Raw genomic sequence first — 20,303 nt, forward strand, 5'->3', positions numbered from 1 at the left:
ACTTGAACCCTTATTCTGTAGCGTCATTAATCAACGATCCCACTTCTTTAACAGGTACCAGCAGACACGGAAGGCATGACCCAATGGCTGTACGACAGGTTTGTAGAAAAAGACCAGATGCTAGAAGAATTCTACCGCACAGGAAAGTTTCCTACCAAAGGCAGCGGTCCCCACCTCACTAGGGTTGTAAGACAAGATAACCTCAAATACCTGATCCTACACATTTTCTTCATAGCCTCAACTTATATACAATTTACGATGGCTCGAGCCATCTTCAATTATTTTTGGTAACACCATATTTACCAGGCCAGACATGATTTTCTTGAGACCACTATCTGTAACTTTTGTATTGAAATAGTTTTTGATAATTGGAGTTGTCTTAGCTGTGACTCGAAGGTAAACAGGGATTCTGTGTTTTGTTTCGTTTGTACTCGTACTAAATTAGTCGAATTTATTTTGTTTGGTGATGTTTTGGTATGTCAATTCAATTCACAAGGTCAAATACGTTGTAGCACGGTTTTGTGGTTGATTTTTGTAATATTACTTTCATTTCAAGTTGTAATGAAATTTTGGGACTAAGATTTCTTACAAGACACACATTACAAGTAGGTTTATATCCATTAAAATCGTACGCAGACTAATTTTGAAGGCCCATTTATGATTTAACTTTAAACCAATTTCAAGCCAACTTTAGCTGTCTTATTATATACTTATATCTATTGTATATTATATACTACTAAAATATATTTTTTGTGTTTGACAAATGTAAAACAATTTTAGTCTCATCTTTGAGTACAATGCATAAAAAAACTGGTTCGACTCATTAAAAAGCCTCCGAAATATCATTCTCAGATGCAATTAATAATACCATCTAGCATAGATACCAGCATATCAAGATTTCTTCAATCGATTTTTGATTGTATTACAAAACATTGTTAAAAATTGTATTTAAGTTAAATCTTGATATGTTAGCATTTGTACATTAACAGAATAATCATGTCTGGCCTTCGAAAAATGATGAAGCGACATACCTACAGGTGTTGGATATTGACTGCTAAACATTTAGAAAAAAGAACGTTATGTACTGAAAATAATATATTTTTTATTATTCAAGACAGAGCGAGATAGTGTTATGTAACTTTAATGTGTTAAAAAGAGAAGCTACATTCGTTAACCAAAAATAAATCGTTTTGATTTATTAATACTATTAAAATATTAGAACGCTTACGTATAATAGTTATATACAGCACAATAATTTACTTAAAACGGTCGATCGGTTTTTATTTTATACAATAAATTCCTTTTGATCTAGTCATTATATCATTTTCATGTTGTTTGACGGTACTTTGTTTATTTGTAAGACCTATTTGTGAAAATTTAATAGAATGCCCTAAGAACTAGTCTAGTGTACTTATACATAACGTATAAGCTGTTAGGATGAATATAAACATAGTTTTAGTGAAACTATTCTGTAACCGTATCGGTTCACTTATACCAACGATAGTCGTAGGAGCAACAAACAATTATTTTCAAACAATTACAATATTGTTCGCAGTCAATATCCAATACATTTGCCCTTATTTCACAGGTGCAAGGCGGAAGTACATTTTTTAGTTTTAATTTACTCGTACTTTAGAATTTACTAAGTTTTTTTTTGTTAGTTTTAACATGTGCGTTTGAGGTTACCTCGAGTTTGACATATCGGGTCAGAGCTCGATAATTTCGTGCCCTGGGCACACTTAATTAAGACCAATAAGCACTTTCTTTTAGTGAGACATACGCTCAACGATTTAAATTAATTGGAAAATATTATCCGACTTCGGAAAACTCGATTTCCAATCGATTTAAATGTATAACCGATCGTATGTGACACGAGTATGTGTAAATCAAAGCGTGCTGTGACATACAAGTCAATATATAAGTAAAAAATTAGCATAGTAATTGTGCTTCGCAATGAACCAAATTTAAATCCCTTGTGACAATAAAAAAGAAAAATAGACGAGTTTTTATCCCTCACTTTTATCACGTTTCACGTCCTACTTAATCAGATACTCTCGCTTCAAAGTTTGAATTTAAAAAAAAATCTAATTTTATACGAAGAATTCTCGAGTCAATTCGTGGTGAGAATTCAAAATAAATTTGAAATAGCGAACGACGACCGTTCGTGGTTGCCGTTTGAAAAAAAATATAATAAAAAAATCCGGATCGAATTTTTGTACATTATTATTTACGATGTTTCCGTCAAACGTAAATACGACTATGGAAATCAGTGAGTTTTCTTTCCGGATTTTTTTATATTTATTTTGTAGTTTGATCTTGGGTTTGAATGGTTTTTTCAAACGTTGAAGATCGAACAGCGTGCCAGGAAACTTTGTCAATGTCTAAATTAGGAATAAGTCGATGTAGTATGGATAACAATAGCTTATAAGAATCACGTTTTTGTTCTAACTAAAAATGTGGGCATCGTTCCTTTTAGTTAATAGCTATTGTACAGGTTTATCCAACATGTTACTATACCTAAGTAAAGGTATGTGTTTTGTGGTAAACTTATATACCTAAATTTAATGAATATGCCAAAACATATTTGCCGTAAGTGCCTAGGCTTATATTTGTGTAGTTTACCATTGTAAAGAAGATATAAAAATGTACATACTTTCTTATAATGTCACACAAATGTAATGTTGGTAGTCTCAATAGACATTTTCAATGTGGAAACATTATTTTAAGCCAACAAGTGAGAGAAATTGGATGAGTTTATGCGAAAGGTAACCAATTCTAAATTTTCATATGGTAATTTTTAATAAATAAATAATAGCACGCTACACGCAATCGTTGAAGCCGATATTTTTATCCCGATATTAAAATAGATTATAGATAGACACGAATTGATCATATCCAACCAAGTTCCTTTATTGTCATGTCCAAATATGTGCCTTTTCAAGTAACAAATTTATGTTAAAACAGGTTTTCTTTTATAAATATGTATAACTAACAAAATATAGGTGTTTAAGTTAACGATTTTGAAAATACTAACCCAGAATAAGTATCATTGTGACCATATCAAAATGTGATTATTTTATTTTTAGAATGAATGAAAATAATAATTTCGTATGCAATCTTAATTATTGAGATTTCGATTTCATTGTTTAGTAACTAAACAGCATAATATTCTACTAATATACACAAATGAGACACGGAACGCACTTCACATTTTTTTCGTATATACACGAACACTTTTTATTGTTATAAAGATAGATAATTAACTTATAATTTGAGGCAGAGTAAACAATGCAATTTTTTGATATATTAAAAATATTATAAGAATAAAAAAAATAGCTACAAATAAAACGCACTATGAAAAACCGTGAGCTTTTATTAAATTGCTCGCTATTGTATAAACATATCCATGCGTCTATTAATATAAACAGTCGTTAAACGCATTTCTTCCAAGTATTATGTTTTATAATCTTACGTATTTCTTGCATTTAGCTATCAAAATAGTTTTTTTTTAATAAGCAATATGACCTTCAGAAATGTATTTGAAAAACCCTAATTGGGTTTTGTTCTAAAAATAAATGCTATTTTCGGTTTTAGTAAACGATGGTTTATGTGATACAACTTGTGGTTGTAGACAAAATGATGTTTTTGATATTATAATGATTGGAAAGTTAGACCATCGATGGGCTTCATTGTGGCTGTCGTAGAATGAACACATTGACACGTGAGGCAACCACAGTCTGACATATTTGTTTTAAAAAATAACGACTCTATTGCATGCCATGCCAAATGTTTTCAGAATGGAGTAGCTTGACTTGCTCGTGGCAGGATAGTACCCACTGTACCAGTATGCTTTACGCTTTACGAAATCGAAACGAAAGTGCTTTCGGCGCTCTGATTGGCTGGCGCGAATGAACCAACCAATCAGAGGGCTGAACGCATTCTCGTTTCGTTCAACGTAAAACAAACTCGTACTAAGGGTACTGTATGGTTCTAGGGCTGTCAAATTGACCAGTCAAATATATCAACATCATTTTTGTAACGCTGGCTGTTCATTACAAACTTATTAAACTTGGCTGTTATACATAATATTCAAGTATTTTCTTCATGTATCTATGTAAAAGTGATCTATGAAGACTAGTCTTTTATCAACATTTTTTTTTAATTATAACGTTTTATAGCTACGACGAATTATTCTGACATTTCGTAACACGTAACATGCAAATCTGTAGTACAGAAAATTTAATCTTTTACTTGGATGTAAGTTTACATCGCAAGTTTTCTTTTTTAAATATAATTGTAATTTTAGTTTTATTAGTAGATAGGTAGTTTTCATATTTTAATAATTAGTCCACATTGGGATTTTGTGGCTTATCCTAATATGTGAAGCTTGTATTATATGAAATTAACATCACTGCACTAACATTGTTTTAAATTAATGTATCCTAAGGGAATTCCCATGATTATCCCATGATGTTAAAGGGTAATTAATTAATTAATTGAAAGTGTGAGAGAGCCATGGTTCGGCACGAATGGGCCGGCTCGACTAGAGTAATACCGCGACCTCACAGAAAACCGACGTGAAACAAAGCTTGCGTTGTGTTTCGTTGTGTGAGTGAGCTTACCCTTAAATTTCTAACCCCCAAAAGGCCGACAACGCACTTGTAACACCTCTGGTGATTCGTCTGCTTGTTTACCAATTTATACCATTAAAGAAAGTGTTTAAAGTACTTTAGTATATTTCGTATAAAACACTGTATAATGCAAACAATGTCACATTTAATTTTTATGTTTTTCGATTTAAACACGTAACTGTTTGACTAAGAACTCAACTAATTTCAAGCCACTCCAGAGGCTCAAATTTATTAGCAGCATTTCGTAACACACGACGTGGCGACTTCGAAAAAACATAATAATTATGTATTACGAAAATTATATACAAATATCGTAATGATTTTTCTTTCGTTGTTTTGTATAAAATTTTTTGATATTCTGTTTTAAAAACTATGGGAATTCCCAACGTAGGAATGTTAACAAAGATGTGTATGTAATTAATGTTTCCCAAAGCGAAATTTGAGTGATCAATGTAAGATTTTTTCATTGTAAAAAGTCTCTTTTGCCAATCTTTTTAGGCTTAGCACATTCGAAATTATTTTTGATTTCCAAAATTAAGGTGTTTAGTAAACGTAGTTTGGGATCCTTGGGTAAATGTGATTATTTCTAGATTAACTGCCGTACTCAGATACATTTAATGATAGTTTAAACTTTCATTAGTAACGGTTTTGTATTGAAAATAAGTACTAGTTTAAGTAACCATTAAATGACTCTAAGTACGGCGATAAAATTTGTTGTTTTTTTTTCTTTTTAACGAGTTAAGTTTGTTTTTTTAGGTAAGGTAAATAATAGGCGAGTAACAAAATTTTGTGATGCTTTTCGTGTTAATTTTACTTTTAGTTTTTGCTTAATTCTGTGAAACCTTTTTGTTTTACTTAAAATGTGTTTTTTTTTTCTTAAAAGGGTATTTTGTGGTAAGAATGGCATCGGTCCTTAATTGAGTGAGATAGGATTTATGCTAAAGAAAGTGTCGTAATAATTAAATAAGAACAGGAATTTTAGTTTTTGACGTACAAGCAAATAGCAACAGTTATTTTGTGAACTTAAACTGTACATTTACGTGGAAGATGCACATGTGATTCAATTAATTTCATGAACTAAAATTTCCGGACGGAAAAATTTTTGACTTCTCTGATTTCCATAGTCGTATTTGAACACGAGTAATTTTCCGAAGTCGTACTTTTCCGCCGGAAATTTTGACAATTTGTGTTTATTTTTATATTCATTGTGGAAAGCGAATCAGTGTGTGAAATACTAATTGTACCGAATTATATCTATCTATTGGTCTTAAACTATGAGACTTGTACAAATGTCATTAAAACTAATTACAGTTGCCTACTGTGAAATTATATCGAGATATTTTTGAACTAAAATTGTTATTTTAGTAACAGTTCTATCAAGTTATAGAACATTTTATTATATTATAATTTACTGCTTACACTGAGGATAAATAAACGTTGCCATAATTCTTTATTAATGAAATCCAACCAAAAATTGACAAAAACTATTTTTGTAAAATAGAAATGTATTTAGTCCTTACACTGTGTATGAATTGCATTCAAAAATGTTCTTTTAGTGCACGTAATAAGACGTAATTTAGTAGTAATCTCGATATAAGCAGTGGGTGACTGAGAGAGCAGGACGCTTAGCTCGCTGTATATAATACTTACGGACAATGATCCACGGTTTGTCAGTAAACACGTTTGTGGCACTCCATCTGTCGTTTTATTTTTTAATCCCTCAATCCCAACATTTGTTAAAATGAAATCTTAAAAATTGCTGTCCGATTTATCAAATTTTAGCCCTAAATTGTTTGTTCAACTTCAAAAAAAAATCAACTGCCTCGTTGGTCCAGTGGTCGCAAGTGCAACTTCCGGACAAGGGGTCTCGGGTTCGATTCCCGGATCGGGCAAAGTATCACTGGGCTTTTTTCGGTTTTTCGAAAATTTCTCAGTAGCACAGAGCCTGGAATTGTGCCCAGTATATGGCAATAGGCTCACCCCTATTACATAGGACTTATAACACAAATGGTGAAAACTGGGTGTAAAGCGGCTTTACGTGTCGTAATGAGCACCTCTGCCTGCCCCTTCGGGGATAAAAGGCGTGGCGTTGCTTTCTTTGTTCAAGTCCAGGGAAGGTTTCAAAGTTGAGAAAAAAATGTTTACGGCCGTACAAAGTTTCTTTAATCTAAAATGTAAATCAGTTATGTTATTACCCAAATTGAAAATAAGGAATAACAGAGAAACACAAATTGAGTATCGAATCTAAACCTCGTTCGTAGTTATCTGTCTTCTAACTGCTAGCCACTAAAATAACAAATAAAAGCTAATCTTCAAAAAACTATTTTTATAAAGGCTTCTCTTAAAAGGTTAGCCAACCAAAAGGCTTAATCTTCCAAAAGGAATAGCAACTAAAATAATTTTCCTCACTCCATTCAACAGTGACAAACAGTATCTCACGAATGCTCAAAATAATAACTTTTAGGAAACAATACTGCTTACACTCCGGCATTATAAGGTGTGAAATATAACAGCAAAAGATTATTATCATTCAGAACCCCTTTACGTAACCTTTCGACCAATAATTCCTGGTCTCAGAACAACCTCACCCTCGCCCCGTTTTCCTATATTTCTTTCAGGCGGGGAAAGGGAGAGGAGATCAAGTTACATTGGCTACTGCCACCCTTGTCAGGCGAAAAGTATTAAGTTGAATTTCGGAGGCATGTTTCGGTGTTTCTGTGATTAAGACAGCCTTAATGTTGGTCTTGATATTTTCAGAGCAAAAATGTTTATATTTTCAGGGAACTCGCTTCATTGGTTCTTTGAATATTTTTGCTGAGATACCTATCAACGTTGGTATTTTTAGGCGTAGGCTGAAGGTTGAAGTAATTATAATACTCATTTTTAGGGTTCCGTAGCCAAATGGCAAAAAACGGAACCCTTATAGATTCGTCATGTCTGTCTGTCTGTCCGTCTGTCCGTCCGTCCGTATGTCACAGTCATTTATTTCCGAAACTGTTGGGCCTACATTGTTGAAACTTTGTAGGTTGATGTATTTCGATAACCGCTATTCGAATTTTGAATAAAAATTATTAAATTTAAAAATTAAAGGGGGGCACTCCATACATGGAACTGATTAAAAAAAAATTTTTTTTCAGCTAACGTATCCGTGATGGGTATCTATGGATAGGTCTTTAAAAAAGACATTAAGGTTCTTAAAACCAATTTTGGTCAAAATCAATCGTTTGAAAGTTAGACGCCTCCAAAGTGGAAATATGAGTGCCCCCCCCCCTTCTAACTTTTAAAATAAGAGAGTGAGAAATCTAAAAAAAATATATGCTGTAGATTTCAATGGAAACTACCAACGAAAATTGGTTTGAACGAGATATCATTATTAGTTTTTAAGAAATAAAACATTTTCAAAAACCGCAAATATAACTTTGTCTTTCATACAAACACTATGCAAAGCCAAGTTATTTTATAACTTTGATATTATGTCATCTACTTGCTGCTACGGAACCCTTCATGGGCGAGTCCGACTCGCACTTGGCCAGTTTTTTTATTTATTTGTACATTAATCGCCAATTTTTTGGGGTCTATGTTACACAGTAATAGAATTTATAATCCAACGACATTTACCTAATCAGGAACACATTTTTTTCTGCGTCAATAATTTCCACTAGAGAAGCAAACGTGACAAAATAAATATCTAAATAATAACTTCGTCCTCAATATAATCGAATATTGAAGTACTTCCTGAAGTCTGAAAGAGGGGAAGCTGAAAATCGCTCCTTCCCGACGGTAAATAACATTTTTAGGGTTACGTCGTAAAATAGACGTCGTCTGAACACGTGTCGTCGTATGGGTTCCGTGACAATGATGTTGGGGACTAAACGATGTACTGGAACAGTCTTAAGATACACATATTATTATGACAAATTCTATGAATATCCAGAATGTAACGAGAAGACTACAACTAACTTTCAAGGATGGGAGAGCCATGCATCGGCATGAATGGACCAGCTTGAGCGGAGTGAAACTACGGCTCCACAGAAAACCGATACTTTGCGGATGTTCAATTAACCCCTTCATCCTCTTCCACCATTCTTCAAATCCCTAATCCTATTTTTTTATATTATCATTAGCCAGAGTAAGCTCAGAACTGAACAAACTAAGAGGGGATTCGAATTTCTCTTAATCTTCACACTTGGCGAGAATTGAGAACTTAGGAACTCAGACATTAATGACAGAATTTTTTGTGGATACATGTTTTGGGACATTATTAGCCCAAAGTCATTAGTTAAATCAACCTAGTCTAATAAAAATACGTAAAATGTTTTTACGACATTAATACGTTGTCTCTTCATGTAACTACGCATCCGTGTGGCGAGTCCATTTTATGAGGCTGTCTGCAACGACAGCCGGGTATGTATTGATAAAAAGAAAACACCATTTATGTTTTATGTGCCCGCAAAATGCGTTTCATACCGTATTTTGCTATAAACAATCGTATAAAATGTTATTAAAGAGAATATTATTGAGATGCTTTATATTATTTGCATATTAAATTCCAATAGTCGTATATTAATTTATGCTAAATCGAGCTAAAATAAATATCAAATAAAAACGAGCAATAAATATTACATTTCTAAGTTTTTCTGTAGATTTAGAAATTTTATTCCACAAATTAAATTGAAAATTTGTAGGTAAGGACTTGCATTGCTTTTATGTAGGTTGTAGATATAGTAAAGACGCACTCAAAAATAGGAAAATGGAAATTATACTCTGAGTAGATTTAACACTTTATTGTTGCTGATACAAATGATACATTACATAACACTTTATTACACAACTCTAACACTACTGGGAATAAATCAAATCTACACAATACACAAACAAAAACAATACCCCTCCTCAAGTCGGGTAAAAACAAAACAACTTTCATACGTAACTTTACTCAACTTTTAAAATTCCTATAACATTCGTTCATAATTATATTTATTTATTTTATTTTGTAAAACTTAAAATACTATTTCTATATTACACAACACAATTTCACGCCTTTACAATTTCTTAAATTATGGATAAGTAACACATTGCATAGATGTACCTCTGCTACCTTTTCGCCAATTATGTCGTGAGTCTCATGAAATAGGGAGCGAGTCTTTTGTCACACCCTAGACACAGTAGGTTAGTAGACAGGGTAGGAAGATTCCTATTGGCTATCTCCACTGCCACCACATCTATAAAGCTGTGGAAGAGGTATGTCGATGACGTTTTCTGTATCATAGAGGGGAGCGAACAAGAGGTGAAAGTATGCTTGGCACATCTAAACAACATGCACGCGAAGATTAACTTCACTTACGAGTTGGAAAATGAGAGGACATTGCCATTTCTGGACGTGAAGATTTTAGTTCGTGCTGACGGCTCTCTGGGACACTCGGTTTACAGGAAATCGACTCACACTGACCGATATTTACAAGCTGATTCTCACCATCATCCCAGACAACTAAACTCTGTAGTCACCTCACTCACCAACCGCGCATATGATTTATGCGACGAGGAACATCTACAGGAGGAGCTGACACATGTGATGAAGGTGCTGCGGAGTAACGGATATAGGATTGCAAAGCACAAGAAGAAACCCACTAATAGACATCGGAGGTGCGAGGTTGAGAGGCAACCAGCATTTATGCCATATGTGAAGGGAGTGACAGATAAGGTTGCAAACATTCTCCACAAATACGCCATTAAGACTGTCTTCACTCCTTTCCGGAAAGTTTCCCAGATGCTGCGCTCGCCGAAGGATAGCTTCCCTCTAGAAAGACCTGGTGTCTATAAAGTGGACTGTAGTTGTGGCAAATCATATATCGGTCAGACTAAGCGTACTGTGGCTTGTAGAATTTCTGAGCATATCAGAGCGGTGAAAAACAACGACGCACAAAAATCCGCTATAGCTCAACACATCCTGGAGGCGGGATCAAACCACTGGATTGAGTTACATAACCCACAAGTTATCTCGACAGAACGCCACTATATACCTAGACTGGTAAGAGAAGCGATTGAGATAACCAAGTACAAAAACTTCAACCGGGAGGATGGGTTTCAACTGTCGAGGGCTTGGAATCCAGTGGTCCAACTGTGTAAAGCCCGCAAAAGTGCCAAGAAAGAAAAAGTTCGCGAGCGGACACAGTGAGTTTTGTGTGTCGAGAATTAAACCGAGATACAAGTGACAATGGTAGTGGTGTTAGTGACGTCAGCAAGAAACGAACGAGAAAGCGGGTAGACCGATTTGTCTGCTCGTGAACACCCACCCGCATTTACTCCAGTTAATCCGTGATCATGGCGCTTGCAACAGTGCCGAAATATCGGAAACTCACCAAATTCAATAAACATGGTAAATATCCCGTCGTAAGTTCTAATTATAAGATTCCTATTCTTTCTCTGTTACATAACTGCCAGCGATTTTGAAACAGACCCTGGGACTCTTGCTTAGCAATCGCTGTCTATAATCACTTGGCCAACATAACAGTCAACAAAGCACTTAAATCTAATCAGTAACTCTAGTATCTAACTCAAAAGGTCCCTTTGAAAATCAGACGTTTCTGAGACAATAGAATTTCTCATTTGCATCGTTAAATTATTGCTAATAGCATAATCTTGGTGTCTGAAAACTTTTATGTAAATCAATAGTCCAACTCCTATAAACAATAAGGTCAATATGGAACACCATACTAAGACTGCAGTACTAGATAGAGGTGGTAATACAGGTGGAGGGCTGATACCAGTCGAATTCCTTGCTTTGGCATCACTAGCGTTGTTCCTATCATCAATACCATCATCTCCACACTTAATACCATGAACATTATCTTCGTGGTATATTTTGTCAACAGCAGTAACTTCCACCTCTCTTACAGTATAAGAACTTACATTAATAGCCTTAATATTATGAACAATCTCCTTACAAGCTATAGGATTACCACCTAAACTCAAAGTTCTCAGTTTTCTCACATGGATAAGTATCAGTCTTTCCACATCCAACGTTTTGATACGATTGTAATCTATTATCAAAGTTTTTAAGTCATCACAATCGTGGAACACATCAACATCTAGTACAGATATATAATTCTTTGATAAGTCTAACACTTCTGTCTTGTGAAGGCCTTTAAGACTCCCAAAACGAAGTTTCGTCAAGTAATTGGAAGACACGTTCAGTAACTTTAGATTTTTCATCAACAGAAACGTGCCTGGTGGTAAGTCAGTGATGTTGTTTCTACTTACATCTAGTGATTGCAAATATTCATTATTCCTAAACGACGTACCATTTACATGTGTAAGTTTATTATTGCCAAGATTTGCAGACATCAGTTCTTTGAAATAACTTAAGTTTATATCTCTAAGTTCATTGGAAGACACATCTAAGTCAAGCAGAGTAGTCAGAGAATCAGTTTCTGGATTATTGAATTCATTAATTTTATTGTTTCCAAGATGTAACACTTTTAGGTTAGGAAATAGATGAGAGCCAATAGATGTTGTGTCACTTATGTTATTATTAGACAACTCCAAGTAAATTAACTTGGACGTATTTAGAAAAAGTTTACTTATGTTTGAGAGACGATTGTTGTTTAAAAATAAAGCTGTTAAATTATTTGTCGAATCACTGTTATTGAATGAGAAATACGTTAAGTTATTGTGCGATAAATCTAGACTGAACATGTTGTTAACTCCATTGAAATTATTTGCTGCTATACTTTCTATGTGATTCTTTGAAAGATTTAACCGAGCTAATACATTTAAATCGATGAATGCAGAGTCGTCGATTCTCGTTATATTAAAATTACTCAAATCTAAGAACTTTAGATATTTTGCTGGACTAAACGTATTTTTCTTTATGACGCCATTTATGTTATTGCCTCCAATATTGAGATACTGGAGATTGTTGAGCGGTAACGCGTTCGGCTCAATAGATGTAATTCTATTCATTGAAAGATCTAGTTTTACTAATTGTATTTGATCAGCAAATGTATTCTTTTGCACGACAGTTATATTATTATTATTTAAATACAATTCAGTCAAATTGAGCGAACAATTTTGTAGGAAATTTAAGTAGTAAATCTTATTATACGACAGGTCTAATATAGTCATGGAATTACTGTTAAAGCTAGAAATATCAATATCGTTTATATTATTTCTACTTAAATTAAGGTGCATTAAATCCCGCATGCCACTAAAAGTGTTATTCTTTATACCGACTATATTTTGATTAGATAAATCTAGCGTAGGAATATGAATTATGCCTTTGAAAGTATTTTCATTTAAAATCCCACTGATGTTGTTATTTTTCAAGTTAATGTCAAATAAATTTGTATTTGAAAACGAGTTATCTTGTATGCCTCTAATAGAATTATGAGAAAAATTTAAATAATGGAGTCGAGAATTAGCATTAAATAGTTCACTTTGAATAGTCGTGTTGATGAAATTATTGCTAAAATCAACTGATTCTAAGTATTTCGCTTGGTTGAAGCAATTAGATTCTACTGCAGTGATCATATTGTAGGATGCATTGAAGTAGACTAAGCCAACCATACGATTGGTTTCATAACCCGAAAGTTTAAGAAGATAATTTTGAGAAACATCAATTGTTTTCAACATTTTCAAGTTCATTAAGGTTAAATTCAAATTTTGTAACCGATTATGGCGTAAATCAAGGTACTCCAAATGTTTTAGACTAACAAAAGAGTCGTCTGTTAGACTGGACAACATGTTATTTTGTAAGTACAGTTTAATTAAATTAGGCATTAGGTTCAATTCACTTGACAATTCGACTAATATATTATTTGATAAATCTAATATTTTTACTGTATTTGTCACGCTATCCGATGTATAAAACGATCTGGGATTTAGTGTTCTAATATAATTGTGAGAAATATTTAAATATTGTAGATTCACTAGGTTTCTGAAGGCTTCATTGGAAATTTTTTCGATACTGGTATTGGATATGTCCAATTTGATGGTGTTTGGGTAATATCTGAATCCTGAGCCATCGATGATTTCCCATGCGTTACCTTTTGCTATGATTTCACGAACTCGGGAGTCGAAGTTGGTTGAAGAGAAGTAGCCGGTAGTAAGGTAGGTTAAGCGAGATTTGGTGATGACAAAAGTAACGTAAGGGTCATTCTCGCAGGATGGATTGCTGACCGATGCTGCAGTCAGTTCGCAGAAGACTGTGTAGTTGCAGTTGCTGTACCGTCTCGTAAGAACACATTCAGATGATACTGAACTGATGAACGCCAAGAACAGTAGACCTGGAATTGTAGAAATTAAATATTATAAAAGACTATATTTCGATTGCTAGGTTGGGTACACTTTTGTAGGGCTGATGCCTGATCCGGAGCTGCGGACAACGTAAAAGGTTACCGGGGCTCCGGCTCAAAGCAGGAGAAGGAACGGGGTGGTTTTTAGTCAGTAAGAGTCTGACACTCCCTCCCGCCTCACCCAAGGCGGGAGAAGTCATTGGATGATTTTCCCCCTCAAAAAAAAAAAAAAAAAAAAAAAAGGTTGGGTACACTTTTGGGCCTATGATTTCTAAATATTCCATAATAATAGCATGGAATTTAGAATTGCAATAAGTTTTCTTTACTGTTCAACTATTGGGTAATACAACAGTACAACAATAATTTATGTACGAAGCTAAAAATAACAAATTAATGAAACTATTTTAACCAGCTAACTCAGAGTCATTTTATTGGTTACTTAACACAATCCTTTGCAATTGTTATCGATACAAAATCGTTACAAAGAATACTTTGAGTAATCATTCAAAGTGTCTCTAAAGTGCGTTAGTTAGATACTTATGAATGTAATTGGCAAAAGCGTTATTGTAATTAAGTTCGCACATAAAATAAATGACATTTGAATTTATACTAATACTTATTTGGTTTGGGGACGAAAGCAAACGGTTTGCTTATAACATTACAATTACATTAAAACGGTTGAAACGGTTTTAATTTAAGAACTAACTACTACTTACTAACTAAGGAATAATATAAAGATCACTTTATTTAGGGATTGTGGCAGAAGCTAATATGGAGATAAAATTGTCTAAAGTCATTCAGTCAACCGACTTTAGATAGTTTTATCAGCATGCCAAAATGGCTAAACGAATGAAATTGTTTCACGCAGAGGTAAAGAATTGTAGTCTTACTCAAAAGTAACTACTACTAGGGAAGACTTTCTATCGTAGAAAAGAGGAGACAAAAGATAGTAACACTTTAATATTATAAATGTGAATGTTTGTTAGTTTGGATGTTTGTCCGTCAATCACATTGAAGCGATGTACTCAACGGATTTTGATGAAATTTGGTATACAGACAGGGTATGAGCTGACTTAGGTGATAGGATACTTTTTGTTCCACGGGAACGCGGAAAAAGCCACTGGCAGAAGCTAATATAATAATCACAAATAAAAATACTCACAAAAAATAATTTTGAAATCCATTTTCCCAATTTCTCAAACGATACAACGATTTTCACTTCACAGAGAGAACGCACTATTTAAACATAAATTCCATTTCAAATTACAATATTAAAGTATTATTAAATATAAGTGAAATAATAATGAATTTAACACAACAAACAAAAGCTTCTATTAATGTCGACGGACGTAGAGATAGTGATGAATTGTCGGTCCTTGTTTTACGAATCATTGATAAACAGATGAATCATGGAGTCCATCGGTTAGTAATAAGTAAAAAATATTGTAATGTAAGGGACTGTCCTAAAATATTAGTTGGGTGTTGCCTAAAAATAATAATGGTATGATGCTGTTTTAAAATAAATACTGGTTTGTCTATATTGTCCATTATACCTGGCTGCGAAGAGGCGTGCGGCAACGGCAACTACGGTATTTTTTTTCCAAAGTAAATGTTATTTTATTTCAAAACTTGATGAATTAAATTTTTCCCGCGAAATCAATTAACAGTAATTCAGTTAAAATATTATCGGCCACATTTTGATATGTTTTATTCTTCTAATCTCTATTTATAGTAGTATCTTCTAGTCTATTTATAGTAATAATGTAGATTTTAACATGTACTCGATAACTATACAAATCTGCAGCCGAATCTTAGACACAAAGCAATTCATAATGTTCTTTGAAACTTCTCAGATGATACCACGATCTGTTAAAGCTTTGCTCGTCAGCAACACAGACCGCTCGACGAGGCAGTGAACCAGACAAAATAATATACAAATATTTGGAAAAACCTTCTAAAATAAGGTTCATTATTTTATATTCTAACTTGTTTATTCAAGGTGGAGTGGCAATATAGTCTGCAGGTGTACTTAACAACCAATATGTTTTGAATTACTACCTAATATTTCTGTAGGACCCTCGAACGCAGACAACCCTGGGATTCACGACGAGACGGTACCTAATACCCAAGAACGCAAAATATGATACTTAAGATCAACCTTTCGTAATGTAATTAAATTATGATTTTGAACTTGTATTTTAAGGTAAAAGTGTAATATATGATTAATAAGGAATTGCGGTTTAATATTCTTTTTAGTTTATATACAATGTGATAGGGGCGAGACTTCTAACCCGTTAAGGCTGAGTTCTACACCTAATTTTATCGACAAAAGTCGGGGGTCGAAGTGGTCGAATCCCCTCCCCCTAAACGTTATGGCTGGCTATTTTAATCAAAATGCGTCGTAGAAACAAAAAAAATTCGTCATAGAGACAAACGGTAGCTATAATAACCTTGGCTAACTAATTCATTACTTTTTTCATATGTTTGATAATGTTTTGGTGAGAAAAAAAATCATTTGTGAATTATTTTTACCGAAAAAATCACTATTTCTCAATATTTTCAATTAGGGGTTCAACCCCCATAATCAGATCAAGGTAGCTACATGTTACTATTGTCAACCAATTCCCAACAACCTTTAAATTCCTAACCCCCAAAAGGCCGGTAACGCACTTGTTACGCCTCTAGTGTATCGGGTGTCCATGGTTGTTGCAGGTCTGGGCGTAGTGTGTATGTGCACTTGTATAGTACAATCGTATCATTTCGGATAATATGTAAGAGTAAATTTAAGCTTAATTCAAATATGAACTCAATGTACCTACCATTTACGTACTGTACAAGACATAAAAATAAATACAGACAACATAAATTGACAATCCCCTTTTACTTCGGTAATGTGTCAAAACATCCCTAAAATCAAGTCAAAAACACATTTTTTAACAAAAAAGGAAAAATCTTCAAGAGCGACTTGCTTTCAGAAGATTAACCGGAAGTGGCGTACTTTGTGTAGTTGACGACCCCCGCCGCTAGGTGGCGCCGGAAATGAATGTCTGTTTGTCTTCCTCTAGCACCTGAATTTTCTTTTATGTACTTTTTTTCAGGATTTTTTTTCTAAAACTTTTTTGTTTGAACTTTGTTCTTGTGGATTGGAAAGTAATAGGTTTTACGTGGAATTGCTGAATATGATGTTTTGGTGTCGCAGGTTCAATGATCATGTCAAGTAAAGTAAGTATTGGGATTTCAATTACTTAAAAAAATATTGCTAGTGACTGTTATCGATCTCAGCAGATTGTAGTAAAAATGTAAAATAATGGAATTTACTGCTTGCAATTTTAATCAATGAGTAATTATCGCGTAGTACTATTTAGTATGTATTAATTTAAGAAAATTCTTGGAAGACCTGACCGGTTACCGGGGCTGCTCTTCAGCCGCGTAGGAACGGGGTGGTTTTTAGTCAGTAAGATTCTGTTGCTTCCTCTTGTCTCACCTCAGGCGGGAGAAATCAATGAATGATGTTCCTTCCATTAGAAAAAAAAACAATCCTATTTTCTCTAATTTCTCCTAAAAAACTATATCACCTGCACAACAGCACAACACTTTGATACACCGAAAAAAGTAAAAAAAAAATCATATACAAAAGAACTTCAGTTCAGTGAAACTTGAATAAAAATTGAAAAAAAAAGTATAGAAAAAAAAACTAACTTTTCAAAGCATCGTATAAAAAGCCATTGAAATTGTTCAATGCATTGGAAAGGCTACGATAACCACACTGTGATGGGGTAGAAGGGTGACCACCCTTCTAGCGACATATGGACACTCCGTGCATAATCGCGTTAACCATGCGACGGTGAAAAATTGAAGGATAATGTAGATTTGAATAGTATTTCGTTTGTGGTTCCGTAGCATTATTTGTGGTCAAAAGTTAAAAATAGTGGCAGTGTCAATCGAATGGTTACAATGGGTTAGATGACAAATTTTTACTGAATTTTAAGTAGATTATTTTAAAACATTACCCACGTATTTTTTATTTTCTTACAGAAACAAGTACTCTGGACGATATATTGATTTGAAATATCGCATGACGTCACTTTTGAGTACGTTTTATAATCAATAGTGACGTATTTAGCTCCCACTCCGATGATTCGTTTTATCTAAGTATTGTTATCTTATACGATAAAATAAAAAAATACGTGTCTAATATTTTTTCATTACCTAACTGACGGACTAAATGGATTTTTAATTTTCATACCTCGTCATCATTCTTGTTTTTTTTTTTTGTAATATTCCTTGCTTACAAACATTCTTTGTAGGTACAGAATTTGTAATTTTGTTCAAAATAGATACGGTATTTTTTTGTATTGTGGAAAAAAAATTGTTGATGATTTTTGTATCGAATGAGATAACTTGTGATTGGAGCTAGTCCTTTTTTGTTTTATCTAATCTTAACTTCCTATTTTTTTGTTTTCTTTTTTTTAAATATCGTGTCTAACCCCTTTTTTATCTAATTGACGAACTAAATGGGTGGTTTCCTATTTCACACTTTATCTACACCACAATTGTTTTAGGGAAGTTCGTATACTTCCCTAAATAAAAATAAACACATTCTCCACTTGACTTTAAAATACTTAGCAAAATACCTTTTAGGTACAAATGTCTTTTTCTACCTCACTCAATCTTCATTAACTCGTTTGTAAGACAGTTCTGCCGACTCCCCTGGGAGTCCGCCGTGAAAATACATTATCTGAATGAGATTTCTAAAATATGTACATTTCAATTTCTTGGTTTTATTTTCGTAATGTCATTTATTTTTTCATTGAAATGGGTAATTAATTTAAATAGAACTTTCGTGTACTTGTATTAACTGCCATACTCAGAGATATTTAATGATTACTTAAACTATTCCTTAGTAACGATTTGGTTTTGAAAGCAATTGCTAAGGGCTATTAAGGAGAATAGTTAAGTACCATAAAATGACTCTGAGTGCGTCAGTAACACAGTTTTGTAATGAAAGAAAGGAATGAATGATGAAAATACAAAATGTCAATTGAACTTTTTTTTTAAATTTCTAATACCTATAGTCGATGTATTGGTTTGTTTTTTTTCATTTTCTTATTTATGCGCCTGTTTCATGAGTGTTACGAGATTTGATCAACGACATAAAGTATAAAAATACTAAAAAATAGGACAAAAATGTTTATTAACAACTATCATCTCTCCTTAAATTTATTCTTCAATGGTCATTAAAAAAAAAACAATCATAAAAACATAAAAACCCAAACTTTTTCAGCACACAGTCAATACCTATTAGCATTTTACGGCACTAAACAGCTAAACTTACGCACCAGTACCGACGGAACCCTTTTAGCACGTCACGCCTCATCACGGTTCACGTCATCGGCATTCAATTAGCCACGGGCGATACTGCGGAACCCTAAACAGGGGTGCAACGTCATGGTTCCTCATTGACATGTTTGTACGATATTGAATATATGAATTTGTAATTGCTACTTATACTTGTTAATGATAGCTCTGATTGTGGCATTTTGGAAATTATGTTCCTGTATTGGAGTGCTTTTCTACCAGACATGCGCTATGCTATATTGCTGTGGATGCGTTTGGCTTCCACCAATAATAATTATTGGTACACACAGCTTACCAGGGAGAAACGGACTCAGCTAAGCTATGTTTTTATATGGAAAAATGCGTGCAATGGATGCCTGCTAGTAGTTAAGTAGTTTATCGACGTATTTCTCTTTTACCGACATCAAAAAAGGAGGAGTTTCTATTCGGATGCTTGTTTTTTTTGTTATTACTATTTCTATGCAAGATTCGTATAACATATAACAAATAACTATTTATCAGCAGTTTCTTTTTCTTTAAAAACGTTGCCCCACACTAGGATTTTCTCGTGTGTCGTGGATGCGTTTACAAATATACGAGTTCACATACAAGATACCCAGATCCGAAACATCAATTTGTGGATCACACAGAGAGGCAGCCCATTGCCCAGCTACTGCGCCAATCCTACAGTTGTCGTTACTCGATACTTTACATAACACACAAAACTTAGGTATTTTCTTAACTAGAATATGTAATCTAACATAAGTAATACATACTGTACTCGTCCATAATGAAGTCAGGTAAGGCCACTCAATCCTTGGGCCCAAAATCGTCCAATCACAAGTACCTATCAATTAAATTAAGTCCTAAACAAACGGAGAATCGGGTAAATCGTTAGCTAGGCTTGGGATAGGGATGGCCAGTCAATGGGACATTCCGGGAATCGGGATAATATCCCGCCTTTGGACGCAGACTTTCCCGGGATCGAAGTTCCTGGAATTTGGTTACCTTTGAGGTCTTGATATTCAAATAGAGTCTTTAC

General features: G+C 33.8%; 4 protein-coding genes across 5 annotated transcripts in view; 2 read left to right on the forward strand and 2 right to left on the reverse strand.

Annotated features, from left to right (window-relative positions):
* Window positions 1–2,188, forward strand: part of LOC118267374 (acyl-CoA:lysophosphatidylglycerol acyltransferase 1) — a 255,790-nt gene extending 253,602 nt beyond the window's left edge. The window contains exon 8 of the mRNA XM_050694137.1: window positions 55–2,188. Within this exon, the coding sequence (XP_050550094.1) occupies window positions 55–291 (237 nt within the window). The 3' untranslated portion in view covers window positions 292–2,188. The remainder of the gene's footprint in view (window positions 1–54) is intronic.
* Window positions 1–20,303, reverse strand: part of LOC118267378 (fumarate hydratase, mitochondrial) — a 388,013-nt gene that overhangs the window by 267,888 nt on the left and 99,822 nt on the right. The gene's annotated exons all lie outside the window — the stretch shown is intronic.
* Window positions 9,949–11,171, forward strand: LOC126910795 (uncharacterized). The gene is made up of 2 exons (XM_050694476.1): window positions 9,949–10,607; window positions 11,087–11,171. Exons 1-2 carry the CDS (start codon window positions 9,949–9,951, stop codon window positions 11,169–11,171), a joined length of 744 nt encoding a protein of 247 aa, XP_050550433.1.
* On the reverse strand, window positions 11,123–15,284 carry LOC118267758 (chaoptin). Its single transcript, XM_035581934.2, has 2 exons — window positions 15,087–15,284; window positions 11,123–13,915 (listed from the first exon to the last, which is right to left on the reverse strand). The coding sequence occupies exons 1-2, from the start codon at window positions 15,106–15,108 to the stop codon at window positions 11,181–11,183; spliced, it is 2,757 nt and encodes a 918-aa protein (XP_035437827.2). The 5' UTR covers window positions 15,109–15,284; the 3' UTR covers window positions 11,123–11,180.

This window comes from Spodoptera frugiperda, chromosome 6, assembly GCF_023101765.2.
Source record: "Spodoptera frugiperda isolate SF20-4 chromosome 6, AGI-APGP_CSIRO_Sfru_2.0, whole genome shotgun sequence".
Taxonomy (NCBI): Eukaryota; Metazoa; Arthropoda; class Insecta; order Lepidoptera; family Noctuidae; genus Spodoptera; species Spodoptera frugiperda.